General features: G+C 40.3%; 1 protein-coding gene across 9 annotated transcripts in view; it reads left to right on the forward strand.

The window, feature by feature from the left end:
• Nucleotides 1-20525, forward strand: part of COL4A4 (collagen type IV alpha 4 chain) — a 125044-nt gene that overhangs the window by 36355 nt on the left and 68164 nt on the right. For all 9 annotated transcript variants that reach the window (XR_014300448.1, XR_014300449.1, XM_082690159.1 and 6 more), the window contains 11 exons: nucleotides 4221-4355; nucleotides 5322-5366; nucleotides 6028-6144; nucleotides 9391-9459; nucleotides 11484-11519; nucleotides 12873-12935; nucleotides 13282-13317; nucleotides 13548-13589; nucleotides 18393-18473; nucleotides 19260-19313; nucleotides 19584-19643. Coding sequence is in view for 7 of the 9 variants with exons in the window: in XM_082690159.1 (XP_082546285.1) it covers nucleotides 4221-4355; nucleotides 5322-5366; nucleotides 6028-6144; nucleotides 9391-9459; nucleotides 11484-11519; nucleotides 12873-12935; nucleotides 13282-13317; nucleotides 13548-13589; nucleotides 18393-18473; nucleotides 19260-19313; nucleotides 19584-19643 (738 nt within the window). In the remaining 2 variants the exon portion in view is untranslated. The remainder of the gene's footprint in view (nucleotides 1-4220; nucleotides 4356-5321; nucleotides 5367-6027; nucleotides 6145-9390; nucleotides 9460-11483; nucleotides 11520-12872; nucleotides 12936-13281; nucleotides 13318-13547; nucleotides 13590-18392; nucleotides 18474-19259; nucleotides 19314-19583; nucleotides 19644-20525) is intronic.

Consider the following 20525-nt stretch of genomic DNA (forward strand, 5'->3'; position numbering starts at 1 on the left):
AACTTGTTTGTCTCCCTTTGAACAATGAACTAAATAGATATTATAATAATATTATAAATATAATAATACAATAGTTAGCATAGATGTGCGGGGCACTATGCCATAAACATTTGCCATGCATTATTCTTTTTATGTCCACCAGCCATTGACAGAGAAAGAAGCTGAGGAATAGGGAGGGTATGAAATGTGCCCGTGGTCACCCAGCTGGTGGGCCTGGGCCTCAACTCCAGGGGCCTGTCTGCAGAGCCTGGGTGTTCGGTCACTGTGTCTACGTCATGAGAATCACCAGGGTGAGCTGTGTCAGCTCAGAAAGCCTTGCCCGCTCTCTTTGATGTTCAGGCCCTCCACATTTCCGTCAGGCCTGTTTCTTCCGTGCTCCCCCCTGGGGTCTCCAGCTGCCGGTCTCTGCATCTCTCTGCAGGCTCTGTCAGCGACCCCATTTGCCTGCTCGGCAGCTGGCACTCCCCACCCACCACTGTGGGCCCCCAGCGAGGAGGTAAACCCCGCAGTTCCCTCGCCCTTGGGTGGGATCACTCTGAGGTGTGTATTCTACCCTGAGTCCCGAGGGCCTGCTCTGGGGTGAGCTCCAGTGACCCACTGGTCTTGTTACTGGAGTCGGATTCTTGGGTCTGACAGTACAAACGAGGCTGGACCCCAAAATCAAAGGCACAGGCAAGGCTTTCTTGGGGTTGCAGCTTGAGCTGAAGGGAGACTCAGCACCAACCAAGAGTGTGGTTAGGCTGGCCTCTCCAAGAGACAGGGAGACCCTGCTTATCTGGAGAAAATTCCCACTCACTAGGCTAATGAGGGAAAGGGGGACAATGTCTCTTCCTGATTGGTTAGCAAGGGCCTTGTCCTGATTGGCTGGCGGCCTGGCCTCATGCTGATTGGTTGGCAGAGCCTCATCCTGATTGGTTGATACTGGCAGTCAACTCGGGCAGCTCATTGGTGCTTTTGGAGCAGGGTCTTCAGGGTGGTGGAGCTTCTGTTTCCAGTCAAGGTTGTGTGTGGGGCTTGGTCCTGGTTCTGCTCTGTAAGAGAAGTGGTGTAGCAGTAATAGTCAACAGAAAGTGCCCCAGGTACATAATGTTTTTCACTTGGGGCTTGTTCCCATGGCTCCTAACTGTTCCAGTGACTGGCTTGATTCTGCACCCTGATTGCCTGCCTTCCCTTTTCTCTGTCACATCCCTGCTTCCTTACCCTATGTCCTTTGAATCTCAGACAAATGGTTTGCATTGACTCCTTATCCTATGCTTTGTGTCTGGGGCACCCAGGCTAAAATAGGCTGTATGGTGTTCGATTGTGTGGAGTTACCATAATCTATTCTATTAATCCCATTTGGGAAGGTTTTTATAGGGTTTCCAGTTTTGCTTGTTATCACAAAAAATGTTGTGAATATTCTGTCATTATTGTCTTTAGACCAGGGCACACAGAGCTTGTGTCCGGGGGCCCCACGCCCCAGGCAGGGCCCCAGCCATCTTCCTGTGTCTGGGCTTGGCCAAGCCAGCAGCATTGTCCAAGGTGACTCATCACGTGTAGACTGGGACTGGCTGGGTCCCAGAGTCTTTTTTTTTTTCCCCCTTCAAAGTTGTTAAAAAATGATTAAAGAATACAATTTAGGTGATACAAACTTGAACACTTTGTGAATTCCTGAGAATCCAGGGAACTGCAAAATAGCCAGAAGTCAGAAAGCTTTTATGGGATAAAGAGTAAGGAACGAGGAAGAGAACAACTGAAAATGAGTAAGGCACAGGGTAATATGTATAGACCGCAGAGTTGGCTTGGTGTGCAGGGATTAGCAGACTGGAAATACTAAGTGTCTGGTCAACCCAAGCACTTATAGGGACCCAGAAGTTATCTAAGTTTCGGTTTGCTCACATGGAACCTTGGGCCTAGAGAGTTGTTTTAAGGGGTGCTCTTAGATCCTTCTTCCTGTACAGGATTCCCCTCATGAGGAGATCAGGGGTTCATGTTTATGGCTGATGTGGGACTCCATGGCTGGGCGTGTTTCAGGAGCCCGGCCACCTAACAGAATCCTCCCACTTGCCAGCTTGTGGAATTTTGTTCATGGGATCACAGGAGATTAGATCACTAGAATAGTGCTGACACACTGATTTTCATATAAAATAAAAAAATATTCTCTTCTCCAAAAAATATTTCTCCTGGTCCCTGCACACCAGAGGGGCAGCCCTGTATTCTTGTATGTGGTCCCAGTTGGAGTTGAACACCAGTAATTCAGAATGGCCCAGAGGTTTGAGATCTGAACTGAGCAGATATCTCCTGAAATCCATCCAGCTTTTCTCTCCACATATCAAGATGTGCTTGTTCACTGAATCATGAGACTGTTCTTTGGTGGAGAAAAGGGATACAACATGATTTTTCTTACATCTTTGGAAAATTTTAAGAAGCACAAAAATTTACTGGTGAACATCCTGACTTTAATTGAATACCAAGAGTAGTTTCAAATTGGTAAACTATAGCATGGGCTCTGGAGCACATTAGACAACACAGTTGAATACCTTAGACACCACAGTGCATGTGCTGTGCAGATAAATCACTTTGCATCGGTGGAAACCTTATTGTAAACTTCTCATTATAAAGCTTTTTTTAAAAAAAAAATCTAATGTAAGGGTGTTGTCTTTGGATTGCAAAGTAAGCTATTAAAAAACAACAACAACAACATATGAATCTAAGATACCTTCTGCCCAAATTAACTTACAGAGATTGAATGCCAAAGCTAGAAGTGTCATTTAGAAACTCTGATTTTTTATTCTTTTTTTTTTAAAAAAGATTTTGTTCATTTATATGATAGACAGAGATCACAAGTAGGCAGAAAGGCAGGCAGAGAGAGAGGAGGAAGCAGGCTCGCTGCCGAGCAGAGAGCTCAATGTGGGGCTTGATCCCAGGACTCTGGGATCATGACCCAAGCTGAAAGCAGAGGCTTTAACCCACTGAGCCATCAAGGTGCCCCTGATTTTAGATTCTTAAGTTCATTCAGGTAGCCTCACTATTCTCATACTTTGATTATTTTATGAAAAATAAGTAAGTTTGAATGTTTAATATCATTTTATATGTCACAAAGATGATAGTTGATAGAATTGCCTTTTTCAAAGTTCAAAAATCGCTTTCCTAACCACACTGGATCCAGGTAGAGTGTGTCCAAAGTGGCTGGTGGTCAGGCTGGACCACAAGCCTGGGACCATAGTCACTGACAGTCCATCTATCCCATATTAATTTAGAAGGGATTTCCTGAGCCAAAATCTGGGATAGATGGTAGAGGGAAGACTTAACTAGTGAGCAAATACCCTTGTCCTCATAGTGCTAATATCTAACTGGAAAGCCAACCAACTGATGAGCAGGTAACTGAAAAATAGGAAATGCTAAAGATGCAGAGAATAAAATGGAGAGGCCAATGAGGGTGGCACTGGATTGGCGATCCTACCTCATGGAGTCGGGGGAGAAGCCAGGGATCAAGGAAGCCTGCTAAGCAGGTGGCAATATAGGGGAGATCTAAGTCAAGTGGAAACCTGGAGAAGGAGCAATCCAGAGGGAAAGCCGAGCCAAGGAAGAGCTCCCAGGGCTGGCTGGCAAGTAGTGAATGTGGAGTACAGGCAAATCCAAGACCACACCTTGGAAGCTTGAGAGGGAGGTCAGATTGCACCAGTACAAATTGACATGTGGAGTCTACTTCCCAATTAAGAAATAAATACAAGATAAAAGTAATTAAAAAAGGAAACATTTTCCACTAAAAGAGCAGAAAAATCATTAGCCATATGAACTTTTCAAAAAGATCTGGCAGATTTCTCCACTCTTGATTTGTGTCACTAACATAATGGTATTTGATTATGATGCTTTGATTTTTTCCCCTTGCCTTTGCAAGTTCCTTGTTTTGCGAAACAGCTCAAGATTTATAAATGTCATTGACAGAATGAAAATAGTAGGAGAACTACAACCAGTTCATGTATGTGTGTGTTTGTGTGTGTGTGTGTGTGTGTGTGTATACACATGGACTAATTCGACTTATTGTGTGCCTTAAATTCAGATTGAAAAGGACAATGTTGATGTTCCTTATTTTTGTAATTAATATATTATTTATGTTTTTATGACTAGAATTCTACTCAAACCCTAATTTTCTTGTCTTCTATCAGCCAAGTGAACATGTCTGTGTTAGGAGACATAAGAAACAGCTAACCCTCTGCCTTTTTAATCTTCCTTCTTAGGGTCAGCCAGGACCTCCGGGGCCACAAGGTCCTATTGGACACCTGGGAATGCCAGGACCCATTGGAATTCCAGGAGAGAAAGGGATGAGAGGTGACAGTGGTCTTCCTGGAGCGCCAGGTGACAAAGGTGATAAGGTAAGACTCTTCTTAAGTGAGAGATTCTTCCCAACCAGGGTTACTATGCCAGAATTTTTTTATAATCACAAATAGTCCCTACTAGCACCTTATAATAAATTAAGTCTAAACTCCTCTTCCGTAGTCAGCCCTAATTCCCTAACTCTGTTCCAGAGGAGCATGCCTTTCTAGACTTTTCTATGCACTTAAATACATGAGTGTCCCCAGTGAAGGGTTATATTCTTTCATGGCTTTCCTAAAAACCTAAATGATGTATTTCTCATGCTGAGCCTTTCTTTTTTTACTCAACCATATGGCTTAGAGATCATTCCATATCAATTTATGTAGATTAAAGTTATTCTTTCAAAAATACTGCATAATATGCCATAATATAGATAAAAACCATAACTTGTTCCCTGTTGAATGTAAATTTGAGATCCTGTCCCAACTTTGTGTCATGCCAGGTGCAAAAGCAATCCTGTAAATGACCTGTGTTTACAGTAAAGAGTTTATTTCCCTTGAAGAGACAGATTCTGAGAACTTAAAATTCTGGCATATAGGGTATTGAATGTTTTCTTTCAACTGATGCTGCCAAGTTGGCTTCCTAAGTATTAAAAAAAAAATGTACAAAAGGTTTTTTTAAATGTTGGCTTTTAAGTTAATTCACGTAAAGAGACTCCTGGATAGCTCAGTTGGTTAAGCGACCAACTCTTGGTTTCAGCTCAAGTCATGGTCCTCGGGTTGTGCGATCAAGCCCCATGTTGGACTCTGCACTTAGTGGGGAATCAACTTGGGATTTTCTCCCTCTGCCCGCCTCAACTCTCTCAAATAAATAAATAAGTCTTTAAAAAAAAATCAAGTAACAATGACTGCTGAGAGGTTTTTTTTTTAAGTAAGTCATTAATTATTTATGTTTTCAAGTAATCAATCTGTTAATCTAATACTTTAATAACTTTTATATTTTTGTTTTGTTTTTGGTGACATTAGGGTCCAACTGGTGTTCCTGGATTTCCAGGTTTGGATGGTATACCTGTAAGTACCCCTAAATTTTCTCCATTTTTTTTTAAAGGGAAAAACACCCACCAAAGCCCTTAAAATCACATTTTATCTCTCTACATATACATTTATTTGGCAAACTCTTCTTTATTTTCTTTTGGTAGTACATGGAAGGTTGCTTGCATTTCAATTTTGTATAATGACTTTGAGACCAAAACACTACTTGAAAAGCAAGGTTTTCAAACAGATTAGAGAAAAACATTCTAAAACACAAACTACATGTACTTGCCATGTTCTAGAAATAAATGTATACTCATAGGGAAAGTTTTTCCTTGTTGGTTAGTTTTAACAGAGGAAGAAGGTTTAAATCTCTCATTTCTACTATGAAAACCAAATAAAAGAAGGAAAGATGTGTTTCAAGGGCTTTATAATCCATTAGAGTCTTTTTAAGGATTTTTACAAAGGTGCTTTCCCAAATCTCTTGGACTATCCAAACTAAATTAATTTCAGCTGGGGTATATTAAAATTTATCTCTCTATTCTTACTGTGTCACATAGTACTTGTGGGTGGGAAAGAAGCTTCACAAATTCAATAACACGTGAGTCACAACTGTCATAATTTGGGGACCCATGTTGCAGAAACTTTGTGTTATAGTATTCTTGCAGAAACACCTCACTCATCGGCTTATTTCTTATAGGGGCACCCAGGACTTCCTGGATCCAGAGGCAAGCCTGGAATACATGGCTATAATGGTTCACGAGGTGATCCAGGGTTTCCAGGAGAAAGAGGAGTTCCTGGCTCAAGGGGCCCCCCAGTAAGACCCCCACAACTCACCCTAAACAGGAACTTAAGTGAAGGGCTCTACAGTGGGCATGATCTTGATGTGTTCAAGAAACAAAGTTTGTACAAGTGTGCCAGGAGTGGGGTGAATGAATGGGGGTGGCTGGAGGGTGAGGTCAGAGAAGTGTGTAGGACCCAGAGCTCTTGGGCCTTGCAGACTGTGGGAGGAGGCTGCAGTTTCTCTATGTGCCATGGGAAGGCACTGGTTGGTACCAAGGAAGGAAGCAGTATGACCTGGTGGATGTTCCATTCAGATGTTCGAGGCTGCTGTATGGAGAACTGGATAGTAAGGGAGGGAGCAGGGAGGTCAGGAAGCACAATTTAGATTGTTTATCATTCAGGGTTCACTGCAGACTTGTTAACCCTCTAGGTATTCCAAACAGGAAGGTATTTCATATAGGGAATTTGACACATATTGGAAAGGTTGAAGGAGGGGAACTCAGGGGCCACTGCGGGACTATGATTTCAAGGTTTCACACTTAGCTAAGAGCCACCAGCCAGAAGGCTGCTCCTGCACATGAGAACTGCCTCTCACCCCCATGTCCATACACCGGCAAACAAACACTCAAGTTTCTAACCTTCCCTGCTTGGCAGTAATGACAATACTGGGAAGAGGATGTCTTCCTCACTTCTGCCTTCCAAATCTCATAAGCCCATCTCCTAGGTGGACCCTAAGTCCCATTCCAGCTGCAAAGGGGTCTGGGAAATGCAGTTTTGGCTTTCTCATCCCCATCATGCAATAAGAAAAATAAGAACATCCATTTTGAATGGATGTTCAGAAACAGTTGCTAATATCCAGCACTTCAGAAAAAGTTATGGCTTTTAGGTATTTTTTTATTCAAAAATATGGCCTTTTATTTAAGTGTGACTTTAATAAGAACTTTTCTTTCCTGTACCTCTAGTATTTCCTTTCACTTTCTCTTCCTTTTTCTCCCATAAAGTTTGGAGATGATTTGGCCTTTTAAAACTGGTTTTCTGGAACTCAGGCAGCCTTTCCACCTCGCTGTAAATACCATTTCCCAAGATTCCTTCTAAAGGATTTCTTATCCTCACCACCGTAATCATCCTGCTTTCTCTTCATTTTCCATTTGCTCCCGATTCTAGTGGGACTGATCTGAACGCAGAACTCAAAAATGATTTCCAAATTTTTATCTTTCTTTAGTACCAAGGAAGAACAACAACCATCTTCCGTAGTTAAGCTTCTCAACCACCCTTTGTTTTCAGACTCAGCCATTTGGAGGCTCAACTGCAGTCTGATGAATGCACATTTCTTAAGATCTTCAGATTGGTTTGAACCGCATTCTGCTGTGTGTCCATGAACATTCAGAAGAGGGGGAGTTTTCTATTCTAACTTTCCCATGGCGTTCTGTAGTGACCACTGTCCTGAAGTTTGCTGTAATGGCATCTTTGCAAAGCAGCTTTCTTTCCCTTGGCCCACCTCATTTGTAGTAAGTCCTCACTTTGCCCAGTAGTGTGAGGTATTAACAATGACCATCCAAGCTGGCACCACACAAAGCAACCTTAACATCCAATGGGAAAAATTACTATTGTTCCATGACCTTTAATATGGTATGTTAAAATAATAAAAACTCTCTTCATGTTATAAATACATAGGGAAAATTTTTTTAAAAACTAGTATCGATTTAGTACATTGTCATTTAAGACATATACAGTGAGAATCGAAGTATTTCAAGTCTTGTAAACACTGACCAAGAGTGTTTTGAACAGTGCCTTCTTCGGGCCAAGTAACTGACAGTAATGAAATGAAGGCGTCTTTCTGTGCTCTGGTGAATTGTCCTACTCTTTTCTGAGTTTGGATCAGCTTCTGTGCCATGAACTATAATCTAAGAGTCCTGTTGCGATGAGGGTCTTATGCCTATGCCATGTCCTCTGGCAATTCAATCTTTATGTCCCAGCCACTTCCCTTTTTTTGTGTTGAGAACTTCGTCTTCATGGAGTCCCTCTGGCTATTTCTTCTATAACTTCCCTGACATTCTGTCTGAATTTCACTACCAGCTTTATCATTTTTCATTCCCTCACTTACTTTCATCTTTGATAGCCAATTGCCTTTTGCAGTGGAGTCTATTTTCATGAAATGTCATTTAGGCTTATTACTGAGAGACAAGGAGGGAGCACAACTACACACTTTGCTGGTGTGCGCGTGCGCATCCGCTGACTCAACAGATGGGCAGTGACCAATCGCTGACAGACTGAAAGGAGTGATGGGACCCGTGATCATGTTTCCCATCTGTTACTTATATATACCTTCGAGCTAGCGGTGCAGTTACTCTGTTAATATAAGGTGGTAACTGAAATTTGAACCATTTTTTGGAGGACTGGTGCTATTTAACTTAATTATGGAACTAAAATTCATGCATATTGGAACTGTGTGAAGCAAGGACGGCTTGTATAGGCACATCTGATTTCTCAAGGAACAGTTGCTGTAACTTACCATTAAAGCTCTACGTATCTCCCATTGGAAGCACAGTCAGGACTTTTTCAGGAGGGACTTACTTTGAAATGTGCATGTCCTTCATGGGAGCTTGATACACAAAGATGGCAGAATTCTTATGTGGTAACCAAGTTAAGATATGTTAAGATATCTAGTAGGAAAAACTTCAGAAAAAAAGAAAACATTGAGTTATTTCAATCACTTTAAAAAAATACTCTAAGGAAGGTTGCAGAGACTTACAAAAACCTTCCAAAAAGGAGATATGTTTTTAAAAGTTAATCTTACGAGGATACAGAGGCTCTATTTTGAACATAACTACTGAAATGAATAAAATCAATCTTTAAAAAATGATTTCTAGGGCATAAATTATTAACTGAGAATTGCAAAATTGTTTACTTATAAGAATAATACATGTGAATTATTTTGTTTGAGGGAAAATGCAGTTTTCTTGCTGAATAATTAGTAAATGGCTATGTATATTATTATATAAAGTATTACCTATATACATATTTATAACATATATGTATAAGTATATTAATAGATTTTTTGGAGATTCATTAATAAATCTTAACTGAATATTGAATAAATATGTATGAGAATCTTAGGATGATAGCAATAATGAAAAAAATAAAGAAATCTCTAGTGAAACTAGAGTGAAACATGACTATAATGGTATTTTACTGATGAGTAGTATTTCACACAAAAAAGAAAATCCTGAAATAGTAGTATGCTTTTTTCCCCTCTCTTAAGTGAATATTTTATTTTCAGGGTCTTCCTGGGGAAAGTGGAGAAAAAGGAAACTCAGTGTTCATTTTAGGTGCCATTAAAGGTATTCAGGTAAGGTTTATGATCATGGTGAGTTGAAAAAACATTATTTTTTCCTCTAGGTAAACCCATCCAGGAGACATTTGGACACACCTCTTTGAAATGTCTTAGAGCACCCGGTTTTTTTTTTATCATTACACTGACTCTCTGGATGGCACGATACTTCTTGTGAGAAGGCACTTGGCTTTAATTGTGCTGGCTGTAAATTCCAGTGTCTCCTAACTATTCTTGCAAAATGTGACAGATATATTTATTTCAGAGTTTCTCATTCTTAGTACTATTGGCATCTGGGACCAGATAATCATTTGTTCTGGGTGCTGACCTTGTGCATTGTAGGATGTTGAACACTATCCCTGCCTTTACCCACTAGATGCCAATAGCATCCCCACACCTAAATAATATCTCTAGATTTTATAACATGCCCTGGGAAGAAAAATCACCCTAGTTAAGAAGCACTGATTTATTTGTAGATAGAATGTTGTCATAATAATACTTGCCATCCAGAATGAGAGGAGTCACTACCACATTGAACTTGAAAATTATGGAAATCGTATAGCACTATCCTGGGTAAATTAAATGTTTTTGTGATTTTATATACAATGATCTACACTCAGAAATAAACTCTTGAATGCCCACCTAATCTCTAATATGAGTACCATGAATAAGCAGAAGATCAGTAGCTGTAAATCAAGAGGAAAAATGTGGTACATTTGCAAAACATGGTCATTTTTTTAAGGAAGAATATTCTACAACAGATAAAACTTAAATTTCTTCTATTAGACCTTAAGATTCACCTAAGTGGTGGTTCCTTTAGTGAGCTCACAGTATTAGTTCCTAAGCTCTGAGACTTTACAGGCTTGTTATATAGCAGGAAACTTGTTATATAACTTGTTATATAGCAGGAGCTATGCTCTGTTTGTGGCTTAAAGGATATGTTAACGAACAGCATCAAAAGCAGGGTCATTCTAGGAACCAGTATGGTGTATTGGAAAAAGTAAACTGACCCTTACCAACGACTTTGACTTTGAGCAACCCCCTCAACCTCTCTCATTTTCCTTATTTGTGAAGGAAAATGAAAATACTATCTACCCAGCCTTCCTCTCAGTGCTGATGATCCCTTGTAATAGTTTATATGGAAACATATTGTCAACGACAACCCACTGTATGATAAGAGTCATGATGAGTTTTTTAAATTTAAATTCAGTATAGTTAACATAAAGTATTTTATTAGTTTCAGGGGTAGAATTTCGTGATTCATCATTTTCATATAACATCAGTGCTCATTACATCAAGTGCCCTCCTACTAAATGCCCATCCCCCATTTATCCCTTCCCCCAACCCACCTCCCCGCCAGCGACCCTCAGTTTGTTCCCATAGTGTCTCTTATGCTTTGCCTCCCTCTTTGTTTTTATCTTGTTTTAGCTTTCTTCCCTTCCCCTATGTTCATCTGTTTTGTCCCTTAAATTCCACATACAATGAAATCATACGGTATTTTTCTCTGATTGACTTATTTCACTTAGTATAATACCCTCTAGTTCCAAACACGTTGTTGCAAATGGCAAGATTTCATTCTTTTTGATGGCTGAGTAATAAATAAAGGTTGATGTGATATCTATACATATATACATACATATACATAAACATATATACATATTTATATCTCCTCTAGGGAGATAAAAAGCAGCAAAGTGTCTACTAGGGGAGACAAGTTCTGGCAATTAGACCAGAGACAGTTAAACTGTAATGGAATTGGACCACTGGATTGGGAATTTAGATTGTAAATGGAAAGATGAAAAATCTCACCTTGACTCCATGGCATCATGACCTGAGCAACCTTTGGTTTCAGCTGGATTCTGGGGTGAAGGATGGACTCAGAAAGTCTTCTCCACAGAACCTTCTACAGTGTCAACACCAAACACTCAAACAGCTTGTATGGATGGTCCTAATAATTCCTGTGTAAAGTCCTCCTTTTACAACATGTGTGTTTTAGGGAAGTGGTGCTGCTCGTCTAAAGCAATGAATCATTCCTGTTGCAGGGCGACAGAGGGGACCCAGGACCTCCTGGCTTGCCGGTGAGTCTCCCGAGCAGGCCCTGGGCTTCTCTTTGCTCCTTGTCCAGCCTGTGGTCCACACAATTTGCATCCTGGCAGGACCGGCTGCATCATTTGCAGAGCGAACCCAGTGCAAAATCAAAGCATAGATCTCGAACTCAAAAATTATGAAGAATTTCAAGGCGGTGCCAATAGAGACTTAAATCACCAGGGTGACCACACAGGCCCCAGGTCCATGGAACTAACTGTCCTGGAGTCCCAGCAGGCTTCTGCTGACCTTCCTTTTCTGTGTTTTAATGATCATTTGGCATTACTCGGGGACATATGGGTCCCTTGATATTTGGGAAGATAAGTCTCCCTCGAGTCTACCTAAATAATACATGTCAAATGGAAATGATTTTGCTCTATACCATTCTGCCTGCTGGATCAGTAATGGTGTATTACATTTAATTTTTCTACCTCATCTTTATCTTCCTGAAATTTGTAATTTCATGATTATATTAGTGTTGACAATTAATCAATCAGTGTTCACAAGATTAAAATTGAAAGCAGTTCTGCCTCCAGATTGATTAACCTATAATTTTGCTTGGTAACTTCCGGCTGTAGAAAGGATTACTCTCCCACATTACTTTGCTCACTACCCCTGAAGCTCAGTTCAGTGTCATCAATGAGATAACTTTCATGTCGCTATTAAAATAAAGACCAGTTCATCCTCCTAGAGAGAGTAATATCTGCACACGTGCAAGTCATTTGATGTGGGCAAGGTTGGTGAGAGAACTGAGAGGCTCTAACCACACTTCTTGGAATGCACACCTGTAACCCTCCTTGTGAATTTGTGTGGAATTATGCTATAGCCTATGTGTTACAGGAAGTTGTGGCTACGTCTCCTTCATCTTGAATTGGCGCCATTTCTATTTATATTAATCTGAGAGGGCATGTTTTAAAAATATAATGAATAGTATAAATACATTACTACTTTAATATAAATTATTATTAAGTAATATCAATATTTTTAAAAGCATCCCGATGTATGGCAAAGTTATAACATTTATGCAATTTAGGAATAGCTGGTAACAAGTTTTCTTTGTGCTCTATTTTTGCTATTACAAGATTCATGTGCAAACAAGTAGATAGATTTTTCAGTCTTAATCCAATCCTGAACATAGGAGTTGGTCACACCTGCCAGAGTGCAGCTGTCATGGACCTTTTAGTGGCTGTGTCGGCCGCGGTGAAGGTCCTACTGCTACAGGGAAGGTGTGTCTGTCACCGTGATTTCTTTGGTGGTTTTTATCCACTTAGAATTACACAGAGGTTTTGCTGTGAATGATGATTTTGAGTTTTGGTAACCAATGCACGGATTGTTCTCATGTTTAGGGATTGAGGGGGGCAAGAGGACCGGCGGGCCCAATGGGACATCCAGGAGAGCCCGGGTTAGCTGTAAGTAGAGCACTGCTCATTCCGTCCCTCTGAAAACCTGGCCTCGATGTTTAAATTAAGCAAAAAAAAAAAAAAAAAAAAAGCAATTTGCAACCTTGGGTGGTACGCACAGTTGGGGTGTTTGAGAGGTTATCACTGATGAATCTGTGTATACTCACATAACCAGGGTAGGTTTATCGTGAAACGTAGGTCCCCAGGGCAACAAGGGGTCTGGCCATGAGAGAAAGTCCAGCAGGCACGTCTTAAAACTCGGGGTTTCCTAAAGAGGAACATGGGAGAGCCAACGCAGACACATTGTGGTTTCTGTGACTGTTACCTGATATGTGTGTTTTTGCTCTTGATTTAGGGTGTTCCAGGCCTTCCAGGGAGACCGGGCTTGAAGGTGGGTGACCATGAATATGTTACTATGAGTAACATACAACAAACAGAGACTATCCGTGTCCAATGAGCTAAGGGACCGCTGAGCTCGCTCTGAATTATGTCTTTCCCTCAGTAGACTTCCCCAAATAGTTAATAAACTTCAATTAATTGCCTAACCAGAAGTCTTACTTGCCTGTAATTACCTTTTTAATATTCAAAAGCAGTTAAATTTTTTCCTCTTTTCTTTCCCAGGGTAATCCTGGCGTGGGAGTCAAGGGGCAAATGGGAGACCCGGTAAGATTCCCCTTTTGCCTAGAGGAGTAGGTGTTAAAATGTATGTGCTGGTCAGGCAGCAGAGGCTATTCTGATTACCACTTAAATTGTGTTCATTATCCAGTCCCTGCTCAATTTTATGGCTGAGAATTTTTTTGCTGAATTATTATGGTGCCAGTACCCTTAACTGTAAAATGACAGTTCTGACAAAATTTAACACTAAACTCAAATTAATATATATGATGCATTTTACCCTAGCCAAAAGAAATTGAACATTTCTGATAATTTAGTATATCCAGAGAAACAGTTTAATTACTGATATTCATGGCTTAATTTCACAAATTATCTCAGAATCCTTAACTCCGCCCATAAATAAAAGTGTATACCTGGAACCAAAACCATTTAACAGCAGCTCCCAGTCCCTCCCACCTCTCGCCCATCTCCACTGTCCCCTCCCTCCTTCCCTCACACCCTCTATCCTTTCCGCTGAGGCAGGAAACTTAGCAAAGAAAAGCTTTAGATCAAAAGATTCTGTACAACAAAGGAAACAGTCAACAAAACAAAGAGGCAACCCATGGAATGGGAGAAGATATTTGCAAATGACAATATAGACAAAAGGCTGATATCCAGAACTCCTTAAATTCAACACACACGAAACAGATGATCATGTCAAAAAATGGGCAGAAGACATGAACAGACACTTCTCCAATGAAGACATACAATTGGCTAACAGACACATGAAGAAATGTTCATCCTCACTAACCATCAGGGAGATTCAAATCAAAACCACATTACCGCCTTACACCAGTTGGAATGGCCAAAATTAACAACATAGTAAACAACAAGTGTTGGAGAGGATGTGGAGAAAGGGGAACCCTCTTACACTGTTGGTGGGAATGCAAGTTGGTGCAGCCACTTTGGAAAACAGTGTGGAGATTCCTTAAGAAATTAAAAATAGAGCTACTCTATGACCCCACAATCACACTACTGGGTATTTACCCCAGAGATATAGTTGCAGTGAAAAGAAGGGCCATCTGTACCCAAGGTTCATAGCAGCAATGGCCATAGTCGCCAAACTGTGGAAAGAACCAAGATGCCCTTCAGCGGATGAATGGATAAGAATGCAACATGGAGGCTTAAGTGGGTAGGAGAAGAATAAATGAAACAAGATGGGATTGGGAGGGAGACAAACCATAAGTGACTCTTAATCTCACAAAACAAACTGAGGGTTGCTGGGGGGAGGGGGTTTGGGAGAAGAGGGTGGGATTATGGACATTGGGGAGGGTATGTGCTTTGGTGAGTGCTGTGAAGTGTGTAAACCTGGTGATTCACAGACCTGTACCCCTGGGGATAAAAATATGTTTATAAAAAATAAAAATTAAAAAAAAAAAAAAGAATACTCTATGATACTATAGAGTATTATGCCTCTATCAGAAAGGATGAATACCCAACTTTTGTATCAACATGAATGGGGACTGGAAGAGATTATGCTGAGTGAAATAAGTCAAGCAGAGAGAGTCAATTATCATACGGTTTCACTTATTTGTGGAGCATAAGAAATAACACAGAGGACATGGGGAGATGGAGAGGAGAAGGGAGTTGGGGGAAATTGGAGGGGGAGACAAACCATGTGAGACTGTGGACTCTGAAACACAATCTGAGGGTTTTGGAGGGGAAAGGGGTGGGAGGTTGGGTGAGCCTGGTGGTGGGTATTATGGAGGGCACGTATTGCATGGAGCACTGGATATGGTGCATAAACAATGAATTCTGGAACACTGAAAAGAAAATTTAAAAATAAAAGTTTTTTTTTAAAATAAATTAATTAATTTAAAAAAAAAGAAAAAAAAAGCTTTAGAAAGGTATTTCAAGAGGACAACTCATCTGCAAACAATCTAAATGGCTCCTGTTGGTAAGCGGCTCGTGCCACAACTGTGCGCAAGTAGATATTGAGCTTCTTCTACTCTGTGCCAGGCCAGGACTGGTGCTGGATGTGGGGAGTTAGTAAGATCGACCCAATCCCCACTCATGTGGAGTCCCAGTGCGGTTGAATAAGTTATGGTATAGCCATTGAACAAAATGGCTTGATTGCCTGAGATATATTGCAAGACTTCACAATGTGCAGGCGTGCTTATGCTATAGTGTTGATCAGAAAACACAGGTTACAAAAGTATAAGCTCAATTTTGTCAATACAACACAAGACATTAAAATAGACACTTAAAACAGGAATTTGCAACCTCAACACTGCTCTTTCCTTGCTGTGGGGGCTGTCCTGTGCATTGTGGGGTAGGATGGTTGGTGGCATCTCTGGCTTCCACCCACTAGATGCTAGGAACAGCCCTTCCTCCCCAGTGGTGACAACCTAGAATGTGACACAACCTTGCCAGTTATCCCTGGGTGGGGGGAGTAGTGTGTCTACTTGCTTACCCCTCTCTCCTTAAAAACCACTAATTTAGAGAAATGATTGGAAGGAAGTACAGTAAAGCAAGGTTTTTCCAACTTGGGAATTCATGGAGCCCTAAGAATGTGCTTGTCAGAGCCCCAGAAGCTCATGCCCCCTGGCTTGAGAAACTCTGCCCTGTAGAGTAAGGCAGGCCCCATGGGCTTCCAGACCTCAGCCCCAGTGCAATCAGATACACTTGCAAACTCAGGTCATAGAATCAGGTGGAATTGTCTGGCTATGAGGTGGTTGTTCAGATGATCCAAAATAGGCTTATTTCAATTCTTTTGGATTGTCTGCTAAAGGAAAACATCATTGTGGAATTTTCATACAGAACTCTCAGATGGAACATGTTTGTTCATGAAACGCTACCCCAAGTAGTAGGTGATGCGATTATGGGTGGTCTCATTTTGCTCTTCATGATTCATGTTCCTTGTACTTTTACAACGTGAAAAAAATAGTGGCACGACCCACATTTTGAAGAGGCTCCCTTGCTTGCCAGCCTTCATCGGTTTTGCTCAGGCTGATTACAGCAAGGCTAAGAATGGTTGTGGTTACCAGTGTGTGTTACTCACTTGCCTATGTACCGTTTATGTATTTGTTCAATCATTCGTTTGCCAATAGACATCTTCAGAGCAGCCGCTACAACAACACGGTCCGGGGCTACACCAAGAAAAAGGAGCCCAGGTCCCTACCCTGCTTGTTCTGTAGTTTCCAGGTGTAGGTAGGCGGTGAAGTGCTGGCTGTATTCACATACACTGGGAATCTTCTTCTTCCCCAAAACACTGATGACTAAATAGTCATATATTTGAGAATCTTCTTTGTTTCACTCAGTGCAGTAAGTACTAAGCATTTTATGTGTGTTATCTATTTAACAAAGTAATAATCCTTTGAAGTAGGTAGCCTTATAACCCTTATTTCACAAAGAAGGAAAGTGAAATTCAGAAGAATCAAGGAAACAAAGGCTAGGAGAGATTTTTAAGGAACTTGTCCAAAATAGCAGTCAGTCTAGACCTGGTTTGCAACCACCTGTGACCCACTCTATCACTTGCTTTTAACTATGTCTAAGTGCAGAATAGTAGAAATAGAAAAGTGAAAAGGTGTTATCTGTTAGTTAAGGATGAGCGTTAATGCTTGTATTATACCAAACCCAATTCGAAGGACATTTTATTCCCAAGAGAATAACATTTCTAATGACATAAATGACAACTTGGGCTAATTATTTTCTACAGAGAGTTTAAACATATTACTGAAAACAAATTAGAAATAACCTAAATCTCTTTCTTAAGTATCAGACTCTTGATTTTGGCTCAAGTCATGATCTCAGAGTGGTGAGATCAAGACCCCATGTTGACCTCTGCGCTCAGCAGGAAGTCTTCTGGAGTTTCTTTCTCTCTCTCTCTCTCTCTCTCTCTGCTCCTCCCCTCCCCCTCACTTGTGGGAGCACCTGAGTGCTCTTTCTCTCTCTCAAATAAATAAATAAAGCCTAAAAAAATAACCTAAATCTAACCAGAATGGAATGGCTTAATAAATGACAGCGTATTCCTATGATAGATTATTGTATAAGCACTAAAAATCAGGTTTTTGAAAAATTTCTAGTATAATTGGAAAATATGCAAAAAATGGCATTATAAAAGACAAACATAAAATTATTTTAAAATTTAAAACTTTAGCAAAACGTAAAAATATAAACCATACTGTGTATTTTATATTATGTTTATGCATTTTGTATAATAGTATCCTAATTATATCTTAAATTACATTTAACACTTCATTTGATCACATCTACATTTATGTACTTATATACATTATTCACATACGTGTGTGTGTATGGATACATATACACCACAAAGAACTATACCAAAGTTTTATTATTTATTTATTTATTTATTTATTTTATTTTTATTTATTATTTGAGAGAAAGAAAGAGAGGGCACTCCAGAGGGAGAGAGAGAGAGCACAAACGGGGAGAGGCAGGTAGAGGGAGAAGCAGACTTCCTGCTGAGCAGGGAGCCCGATGCAGGACTTGATCCCAGAATCCAGGGATCATGACCTGAGCCGAAGGCAGATGCCTTCTTAACCAACTTCTTAACCAACTGAGCCAGACAGGCACCCTTACCAAATTTTTAATAGAGATTTCTGACCATAGAATTATGACTCATTTTTGGTTTTGAAATTTATTATTAATGATACATATCATTACTTATGAAAAACAACAAATACTTTCAATTACCTGATGTGTTTGCCATGATTTACATTTTAAATCCATGACACACAGGATTATATGTGTTATACCACAATATATGGGTAAAAATCTTCATTTCAAATCTTATTTCAAAATAAAGTTAATAGGAAATTGCTACTATCTTGATTTTTTTTTTGAAAGGGTGAAGTTGGCCAGCAAGGTTCTCCTGGACCCACCTTATTGGTACAGCCACCTGATTTTTGTCTGTATAAAGGAGAAAAGGTAATTGCCAATCCACGTGTGGCCTTGATAAAGTAGTAAGAGCCAGCATTCCCTGAACATGTCTCGGTGACAACAAAGGGCCGGGCACCTGCAGGCGTCACTGCATTCACCCCAGAGCAGCCTCAGCAGATTGCTACTGCTACTAGCCCCATTGAACAGACGTGAAAGATGAGGCTTAGAAAAGTTCCCTGCATTCTCAAGTTTATTCAGTTGCTGAGTCACAGACCTAGCGTGGGCTGCTACTTTGTGACATGTCCTCCAGCATACAGTGCCCCACTGACACTGTCTTTATTATATGGGATGAGAGGACCCCAGGAAGCCCAGTTGTCCTTTAAGTATTACAGATGGGCTTGAGGTTTTGATGATTGAAAAGGTGGCAGGGACATAGTAGTGGGCACGTCCTCTGTCAGCCTGTGGTACGGATGTTACTGATGCCACGTGCAGATTCTCTTGTCAGTTTTCAGTTACTGGATTAAATTTCACCGATTTGCTCAAAATGAGCCACGCCTCTCAAGGACTGCATTCCCAGCTTGGATCTGCTTCCCTGGTCTATGGTTGTGTGCTTTGTACCCCACCAAGATACAGCTCTCACGCGGAGCTGGCCTGAATCATGTCAGGTTTATAAATACTCCTGGACCTTAGTTGCTAACTAGCAACAATTGAGGAGTCATCCTTTATTCTAAAATTTAGTAAAATGTTTCTTGAAAAAGATAATTTCTGAAAGACATGGCATTCACTAGGTTAAATACTAAGAGGGAGCCTGATTATCTGCATTGCGATTTTTAGGGCATAAAAGGAATGCCTGGTGTGACTGGACCTCCAGGACCACCGGGACCCAAGGTAGTTTATTGAAATACCTTTTTTCTTTTTATTTGTATAATACTATATCTTAATTAAAATTTTTTTGCATGTTCTTTATCATTGCTTTAATGATGATATATGTTATTAGAAGTTTTCACTATTTTATCATAATTCCATAGGGCATCTCTTCAAAGGTAGTTCTTTTCTTTATGCTGCTGGCAATAATTTTTACATCTCATTTTGTGTTTGCATTTCATATTGCGGAAATATTGTTGCTTGAATGCCTCTAAATGTTGTCATCTCTTTAAGGGAGAACCTGGAATTGGGGCAAAAGGAGAGAAGGGTATCCCTGGGTTCTCAGGACCTCGGGTAAGGATCATTCGTGCCACTCATGCTGTCGCTCACATCAGTGAGTTGGAGGCCTTCCTCTCTCACATTTTTACAAAACTAGATCCATATTTATAGCAATTCAAAAGTAAAGATTTTCTCAAACAGGAGCAATACATTTTGGACAAGAATTACGTCATAGCTAAATGCCCCAATAAGACATTCTTCCAGTGACATCATTTAGATAAAACAGACAAGCAGAAGATAGAATTAGTGGGAAGTAACAGCATTATGGCATTTCCTGCGACAACTGGGGCTCGGTGTCAGTGTGATAGCAGCTTGGAGTTGTTCATTTAAGCCTATCTGATAAGAAAGAGTACTGATCTTGGGGCAGCAGCTACCAAAAACTAAAGCATCAGAACTCAAACATCACCACACATGCCACTAATGGGGTCACCATTGAAAGAGTCACTCTAGAGACCAGAGCCCTCATGGGTAAGGACACTCAGTTTATTTGGCTCCAGATTCCGCAGTTAATGGGATGACATTGGCTTCCATGGTAATTTTTTTTTTTTTTTTTTTGCTGATAATGCACAGACTACCTGTTAATCTCTAGACAAATTATATTGCAATGATTCCAAAAATATATTAGCCCAGTTGCAGCACTAGGCTAAATAACTTACAACATAAGAATAACAACAAAAAGAAATAATGTTCTTAAGTTGAAACGCTGGCAAGGACATTAATTTTTAAAGTAAAATTGAAGATCAGTTAAACTAACAAATGTTATAAAGAAACAGACTCTATTTTATATGTACTTCCTTTTATTCGGCTACCTTTGTTGACATGATGAAATATCTATAAAGCAGTTTCGTAAGATGAAAAATAAGGCATCGAACTGATTTCAGGCACTTTGATTTGATT

The sequence above is a fragment of the Mustela nivalis genome (assembly GCF_964662115.1).
Source record: "Mustela nivalis genome assembly, chromosome: 11".
NCBI classification, from domain to species: domain Eukaryota; kingdom Metazoa; phylum Chordata; class Mammalia; order Carnivora; family Mustelidae; genus Mustela; species Mustela nivalis.